This window comes from Gossypium hirsutum, chromosome A06 (assembly GCF_007990345.1).
Source record: "Gossypium hirsutum isolate 1008001.06 chromosome A06, Gossypium_hirsutum_v2.1, whole genome shotgun sequence".
NCBI lineage: Eukaryota > Viridiplantae > Streptophyta > Magnoliopsida > Malvales > Malvaceae > Gossypium > Gossypium hirsutum.
The window spans coordinates 40,246,105-40,254,092 of NC_053429.1; the positions used below are offsets into that span (position 1 = coordinate 40,246,105).

General features: G+C 31.6%; 1 protein-coding gene and 1 long non-coding RNA gene across 3 annotated transcripts; one reads left to right on the plus strand and one right to left on the minus strand.

The window, feature by feature from the left end:
* Positions 1 to 1,353: 1,353 nt before the first annotated feature.
* Positions 1,354 to 7,052, minus strand: LOC121230655 (uncharacterized). Of its 2 annotated transcripts, none has more exons than XR_005928702.1 (3): positions 6,801 to 7,052; positions 2,277 to 2,372; positions 1,354 to 1,768 (listed from the first exon to the last, which is right to left on the minus strand). It is a non-coding gene; the product is annotated as an uncharacterized lncRNA (long non-coding RNA). The 2 variants fall into 2 exon arrangements; XR_005928701.1 differs by having other exon boundaries at positions 1,373 to 1,768; positions 2,263 to 2,372.
* Positions 2,946 to 5,814, plus strand: LOC121230654 (kinesin-like protein KIN-13A). Its single transcript, XM_041115755.1, has 9 exons — positions 2,946 to 3,191; positions 3,308 to 3,368; positions 3,445 to 3,533; positions 3,625 to 3,894; positions 3,982 to 4,101; positions 4,231 to 4,332; positions 4,466 to 4,543; positions 4,683 to 4,764; positions 5,521 to 5,814. Exons 4-9 carry the CDS (start codon positions 3,691 to 3,693, stop codon positions 5,685 to 5,687), a joined length of 753 nt encoding a protein of 250 aa, XP_040971689.1. The 5' UTR covers positions 2,946 to 3,191; positions 3,308 to 3,368; positions 3,445 to 3,533; positions 3,625 to 3,690; the 3' UTR covers positions 5,688 to 5,814.
* Positions 7,053 to 7,988: the final 936 nt, after the last annotated feature.

The following is a 7,988-nucleotide window of genomic DNA, read 5'->3' on the forward strand; positions in this document are numbered from 1 at the left end:
GCCTTAAAAGTACAAACAGTGAGTGGTTTGCTAATACATTTTATTATTATGGTACTAATTAGAAATCATGATTTGATTCTTATCCCTTCAAATAATATATTAAAAAAAATAAGTGATATAGCAACATTTAGTTTTTAAATCTATTAAGTTTTTTAAATTTGGTTTTAAAATTTTTTTCATCTTAATTTCGAAATATGACAAATTTTCTCAATTTAATCTTTGAATATGAATTCTTTTAAAGTGACATGAAACTTTTAAGAAAAAAATCATGTAGAATCTAAAGAATACAAAAAATATATATAAAAAAGAAACTACAATTTTTAAAATTTTTAAAGAATGTTTGAGGTGATGATGTAACATAATTTTAGAATATCATATTATCATACTTTAATAGAATCCGAGTTTACAGACCAATTTGAGAAAAGTTGTTAAGTCACTACAACAAAACAACCCTACCGCAACACTTTTTTTGACCTAAGACGACGCAGAAAAGGTTAGCATAGGTTTCGTGACGCTTCCAGAAAGGTTGTCTATAGTACAGTTGGCATAGGCTCCGCAACGCTTTTGAAAAAGCGTTTGCATAAGTCAACATAAGACGACCCTTATTGAAGGGTTGTGAAAGGCCTAGTCAATGCCGACCTTCAAAAAAGGTTGGGATAGACTTAGTCAAGGCCAACCTTTGAAAAAGGTAGGGATAGACCAATTTAAGGCAACCCTTAAAAAAGGTTGGGATAGACTCATTTAAGATAACCTTAAAAAGGTTGAGATAGACCTTGTCTAAGATAACCCTTAAAAAAGGTTGGGATAGACTTGTTTAAGGTAACCTTAAAAAGGTTTGAGATAGACTTTATCTAAGGCAACCCTTAAAAAAAGTTAGGATAAACTCCTCTAAAACAACCCTAAAAAAGTTGGTATAGACCTTGTCTAAGGCAACCTTTAAAAAAGTTGAGATAAAGCCATTTAATACAACCTTAAAAAGGTTGGGATATACTTTATCTAAGACAACTTTTAAAAAGGTTGGAATAGACTCGTCTAAAGTAACTTTAAAAAAGTTAGGATAAACATTATCTAAAATAACTTTTAAAAAATGTTGAGATAGACCTGTTTAAAGCAACCTTAAAAAGGTTGGGATAAACCTTTTGATTTATCACATCTAAGGTAACCTTAAAAAGATTTAGATAGACATGTATAATGTAATTTTTTTCTATTTTTTATTATTTCAATATTAATATATTTTTATAAATATTTATAGTGAATAATGATAGAAATTGTGCTTTAAATACAACTAAAAAAATATAAAATATAAAATTAAAATTAAAATAATGATTGAATATTCATTACAAAAATCGATCTAACAATCAAAATACACTAACATTTAGCTGAAATGTATACCACTAACATTCAATTCAATGTACAAAAGCAAACAAATAAAAAAATACCTAAGACGATGGACATTGATATTGATGTTGTACTACAAAAAAGCTAATACAGTTTGAAACTGCAACGTCAATTCCAAGAAACTCTGTTGATCTCTTATTTCTACAAAGGTAGCCCCAAGTAGTGAAATATATCCAGATCCAAGTATACCATATAACCTAACAATCCATTTTGTTTACTACCTACTTGTAACATATGCAGTTTTCTCTCTTTTCACCTTTATCGCTTCCCGACTCTTGGCTATATTTAGTCTTATCCCTCGAGCCCCAACCTAGCTGTAAGCCAATTGCAGACCTCATTCATCTCTTTAGGGATTGTGTAATGACCAATCCTGCACAAACCGGATCAAAAACTTAAAACTTTGTCTGGTTTTGTATTCTCTTTAAGATCAAAAGGACTGAGAATGAAAAATAAAAATAAAAATAAAAACAAAGGACTGAGTGTTTAAGGTTCTTGAACTCAATTCTACACAAACAACACTTAATTTCATTTTTACTGTATCTTCTATAATAGATATTTCTTTATCATAATTGCAAACACAATGAATACTTCATCGTAATGGTTTATTACTATGAATCTTGGTATCACATGTGCGTTACCATTGCATTCTAATATAACAATTAGAGAAGTTTCAGGTGGTTTGAAAGCTTCAAAAGGGAAATTACACTGATATCCTAAGAGAAGAGGAGGAAGCTGAGGAGAGAGAGAAACAGAAAATATAAAAGTTTGCAAGATGGAGAAAAGGATGGAACATAAAGAAGATAAAAGCTTAGAATAGAACAAGTACTCTACATAAAATTCTGAAAACGAGAATACTTTGTTTACCAGGAGTAACATACACAAATGCTGCAGGGTTGTATTGGAGAACTTGTGCATGAAGTTCCAAGGGCTCCAAATGGTCATGCGAAACTGAATCTGCCTCATCCCTAAGATTCCTGCACAAAAAAGAAGAAAGAAATATAATCACTTGCTTACACCTAAGACTGGCAGCTCAAATCCATAATTAATCATTTAATATTCCATTGTTTGTTACTTTTCTTATATTTGGCTTTTGTTTATGGGAAAAAAATAAAAAAATTTTGAAAAATCAAAATTACAGTTATTTAACATAAAACGCATAATTTTACTTTCATCTTTTTCATAAATGATAGAATTATATATGCTCTAAATCGTTCTTTCAAAAGAGTATAATTTTACCTTTTAACAACTTCGAACAGAAAATATAGAAAATAGCAAACGCCGAACAGCAATTAAATCAAATAGCAACTATGTGGGAGCTTTAACCAATAAATTCAAATTATTCAAAAAAAGAAGAAGAGATAAAGCTTATATAATCAATAACAATATCAAAGACTTAGAAGTCCAAATATTTTCTTTTAGATTTCACTGCATTGAGAAAACATTAACACTATGTTTGGTTGGGTGTATTGGCTATAATCGGTGGGCCCCACTTATTACGCCTTTAATCCGTTGTTTGGTTCAATGTATTGCTATTACGGGGCTAAACCATTACTGATCTAATCGGTGAAATTCACCGATTTCTAATCCCTTCTTTGAGCTCAGTTTAGGCGCTCCTTCAGTTTTGGTCCCTGTTTTACCCTCCCCATTCCTGCTTCTGTTTTACCCAAAATCCACGTCTTCTGTTTCTTCCTTCTAGCTTTCTTCTCCACTCTCATCGCCTCTTCTCCTTCTCTTTTTTACCTCTCTTTTTTATATAGGTTTTTTTCACGTGTGGTGGGCATGGCATGGCACTGGTATTTATATACAAAGAATCTTAATTTTTCCCTCTATTTGATTTCAGTTCTCATCGATTTAAATTAAATAAAATCAAACACTATTTTCTGCTTTTATAATTTGATTTCTCTCTCAGATCTGTTCGTAGATCTTCAATCGCCGTCTTCCTTTTGTCTTTTTTTTTTCAACATTATCTGGTAATTTTATTTGTTTTTTCTACTGTTTTTTATATAATTTTAATGCGTGAATTTGAGTAATTTTTTTCTTGGATAGGTTTAAGAAATTTGCACGAATTATTGGAAATTGCATTTTCGAAGAAATACATTTACATCTTCTTCGAATTTTTGGATTTTCTCCACCTCGTAAGTAATTTTTTAGTTATATTCTTATTTTCTTTGTATTGTTGTTGTTGTTATTATTATTTCTGAAATTTGATCTCTTTTCTTATGGTAGCATTGATAAACAAATTTTAAAAAATTGGCTCCGCAAAGGCGATCGCAGCGCCACACGAGTGGCCAGATGCAGCAAAGCAATGCTGCTGCGACGGCGTTTTACGATCACGCTGGAGGCGGCGGGTCCTTCAACAATGCTGGTCCCGCCGGCGGAGATGCTGGTGATGCTGTTATGGCACGGTGGTTGCAATCTGCTGGATTGCAGCATCTGGCCTTTCCCTTAACTTCTACAGGCATCGACCAACGCCTCCTTCCTAATCTACTCATGCAGGTACTGTTGTTCCGCTTTTAATTTACCACATGTATTTTATTTGTTTATGTTTCTATTGTTTCTATGATTCTATGCAATTTGATTTAGGTTAATGTACTTTTAATTGCAAAAGAGCAAAGTAATACAGATGCCTCTGCTTCGTCATTCATTGCCAATGAAAAAGAGATCAGTACAAGGGAAAATAATGTTGCTAAGATTAAAGTTGTGGTATGTTCTGTCACTGTGTTTTATATTATCTGGGCTGGAACAATTGATGCGTGCTCGTAGCACAGTCTTCTATGCCTTAATTTTCAAGTTTCCTATGAATCTTAATTTTTTTCTTGCACATGGTACAAGGTACGTAAAAGACCATTAAACAAGAAAGAAATTTCTCGGAAGGAGGATGATATAGTAACTGTAGATGAGAATGCTTTAACGGTCCATGAACCCAAGCTAAAGGTTTGTCCCTTATTCACAAAAGTTAATGTGAGGTTACTATGTGTTGTTGAGATGAATTTTTTAGAATTATTGGTGCTTGTTTGATATGTCATCTCTTCTCATGCTTATATATGCTTTGGTTGTTATATGAAAGGTGGACTTGACAGCATACGTAGAGAAGCATGAATTCTGTTTTGATGCTGTTCTGGATGAACATGTTACTAATGATGAGGTAATTCTTGGTTAAAAATTAATGCCTTGTTGCCATCTAAACATAGTTCCTGAATAACATTGAGTAGATTATGACCAATTTGTTTAGTGTTTTGCTAGAGCCAAAGATTGATTTTTCCCCCTCTTGTTCGCTTCAGCAGGTTTATCGTGGTATTGTTGAGCCAATTATTCCCATAATTTTTCAGCGAACAAAAGCCACTTGTTTTGCATATGGGCAAACAGGTACGCAGAGTTTCAGACTTTTCTTCCTGAATGTCATGTGTGCTATATATGTTATTTTCTGCTTTTGTATGCTTGAAGCACTATTAATGTTAGAAGGAAATATTTTTGAATCTCAAAGCTTACATGCATCTTGGATGGTGTATAGCCATCTATTCCTTTCAGTTTCTTCTAAATATAGCTTTTTTCGTGAATATTAAAGTGGTAGTTTTTGAATCATTGTAAATCCTCAGAACTTCATAGTGAATTAGTTTTGGCTGTTAAATGTGTAAACTTCCTTTTAGCGTCAATCTTATTTTATATTCCATCAATTTACATTTACTCTTGCGCCCTTATGCCTTACCAAGAATGGTTGCTTTGGTTTAGAAACATTGCCAGACCCCAAATTCAAAGAGTCATGAAGAAATTAGATTCTAGTTGGAACCATAGTTTTTTGTAAATTGATGTACATGATATTTTAAACAGAATGGAGGAAACTATTTGGAAGATTTAGAATTATTAGTAGAAAATTGATGCATATGATTGGGTTTCAGAATTTCGAGACTGATGAGAGAATTAGTGCTAAAAGAACTAGTTTCTGTAAAAGAGAAGAAATCTCTGTTGTAAACTAAAGAAATCACATTAGCCTAAGACATGATAGTCATTTTCTTATTTTCCTTGGTTTATAGTCTTTTGTTTCACATCTCCTTGTTTTTGCAGTTCATGGTTCTGTGGTATTGTTGCTAATTTCCAGTTCACGGAATATATTTTTTATTTTAGGTAGTGGTAAGACGTTCACAATGCAGCCATTACCTCTCAGAGCTGCACAAGACCTCATTAGATTCTTGCATCAGCCAGTTTATCACAGTCAGAGATTTAAATTGTGGCTTAGCTATTTTGCGATATATGGTGGAAAACTCTTTGACCTTTTGAGTGATAGAAAGTAATTCCCTTTTCTTTCATTGCTTATTTATTTATGCATGTCCATGTGTGTTATAAATCAATTTTTTTCTTAAAAGCACTTGATTGAGTATGATGTGTAATCAATTTTAATTATCTTCTGGTTTGACCTTCTATTATGTATCAAGCCATTTGCCCTTCACACATTCTCTCTTTCAATATGTATTCTGGTATAAATGTGCATGCACATACATATTCGAATTTTTTAAAATTGGAACATTAGATATAATCAACTAAAGAACTTGATTAAAAAACAAATATTCAATATATTAAAATTAGATCTGTAGATATAATACAATGAATAAATTGTAAGGTGATTAAAATTGAATGAATAAATTAGAAAAAATTTATTAAAATAAAACTAATTAAATGTGTATATTCATATACACCGCATTAATTAAAAATATTTTTAAATAATTAAAATAAAAATATTATTTTAATAATATTACATATATATCGACTTTTGAACCAGTGGCAACTACTTCAGTACAAAATAAAAAAGGTAATTAATAAGCAGGCTCATTCATAATTTTTTCCCCACAGAATGAATGATGTTATTTGCAAACAAAAGCAGTCCTCAAAATCTTCTCCCAAAATTTTTTTGCCATTGATATAAATATAAACCGGTTAATGTGGTATATTAATATATAAAAGGAAATGAGTATATAAATTCATATAAGAATATTGATTATTAAGAATTTTATTAAATTATATATTTTAATTATAATATATTTAATAATAATTATGTTAAAATATGATTAAATTATTTATTATTGATATTAATAATCTTATTAAAATTTAATAAAAATAACAATAATTATTTACCTAAACAAATTTATGCTAAGAGTATTCTAGTCATTTTAGTTTTTTCCATTATGCTATTATACCTCTATTCCATTCAACCAAACACAAGATTACTATTACGTCTCTATTCCATTACATTCAACCAAACAGTTGATTTAATATTACACCTCTAATCCATTACACCTCTAATCCAATACACCTCTAATCTAATAAACCTCTAATCCAATACAGCAAACCAAACGTGCCCTAAAAATTTGAGCTAAAATTTCAAATTCACTAGAATTTTGAACACTTACAGATATGAAACGTCAGTTTCGCGAAGCAGATCAGCAATTCGACTAGCCTGAGCTTATTAATTTGCTGTCGGTTCAAAGACCTGGAAGCTCCAACAGCTGGGTCGTCAAACAGCCGGAGCTCCAGATTCGAAGCACCACAGAAAACAGGCAACGAAGGAAGCGGCAAGCACTGCGCCACCTCGGATTGGATGGTGTGTGGTTTGCATAAAAAACCACCATTAGTAGAATATAATGTTAGCTTCACGGAAGTTATTGCATAAAAAAAATTATCTTATATGCCAAATACAAGAAAAATGAAAGTTTTTTAAAACTAAATATATTAAATTGAAATTCGGTTCACAGCTCTAATCATCTGTTAACAATTTATTAACAAGTTGAAATCTTTTTAAACTATAGAGAACGGAGACAGAGAGAGAAAACCTGTAGTTCAAAACCAGTATATAAAAAGAGCAGGAAGGAACTCAACATAGCTAATTTGAGACAAGTGAGTTGACTTCATGACAAAACAAAAAAGAAAACAACGAAAAAATCGAATTATAACGCCCAGTCCTTTTACATTTTCTAGCCAACCAGACAGATCAAAATGTACAAAATCTAACAACCACCCCAAAAGCCGCAATTACATTACCGAAAATTTAAAATATTTTTATAAGAAATAAAATTTAAAAATCAGGGAAAGAAGGGGAGGAAAGCCAACGAGAAAAAAGAGAGATAGGAAAAACAACCAGAAATGGCCATGGCGAATCCACAACCGCCACCGCATACGTCGGTCCAAGAATGGTCAATGGAATCCGGAATCGGCACAAGAACCGGCGATACAAGCGGAGCTCGTTGCGGTAACGGTCCAGGTAAATATCCCCACATGAAAAGCACACTCTCTCTATTAACTACCTCCATTTTTGTTCGGAGAGTTGAAAATGAGTGGTTCTTTTAGTAAATATTGTAGGAATCTAAGGGTAATTTAAAAGGAATTAGGGTTTCATTTGAAAAAACCAAGTACAGAAGAAGTTTTGAGCCCTAAGAAAAAAGAGAACAGATTTGAGAAGAAAGGAAAAAGAAATTGAAAAGAGATAAAATAAATGGGGAAAAAGTGTGAATTTTTTTTTGGGGAGTGCAAAAATATAAGAATTCAAATTGATGAAAAAATATAAATATTAAAAATTAAAAATTACCATGATCAACTCTTTT

Bases quoted from the DNA above. Each gene is read 5' to 3' on its own strand.
- LOC121230654 (XM_041115755.1), top strand. From the start codon at position 3,691: ATGCAGCAAAGCAATGCTGCTGCGACGGCGTTTTACGATCACGCTGGA. The intron at 3,895-3,981 runs GTACTGTTGTTC...AATTTGATTTAG, and splicing joins TTCCTAATCTACTCATGCAG to GTTAATGTACTTTTAATTGC. The intron at 4,765-5,520 runs GTACGCAGAGTT...TTTTTATTTTAG, and splicing joins TTTTGCATATGGGCAAACAG to GTAGTGGTAAGACGTTCACA.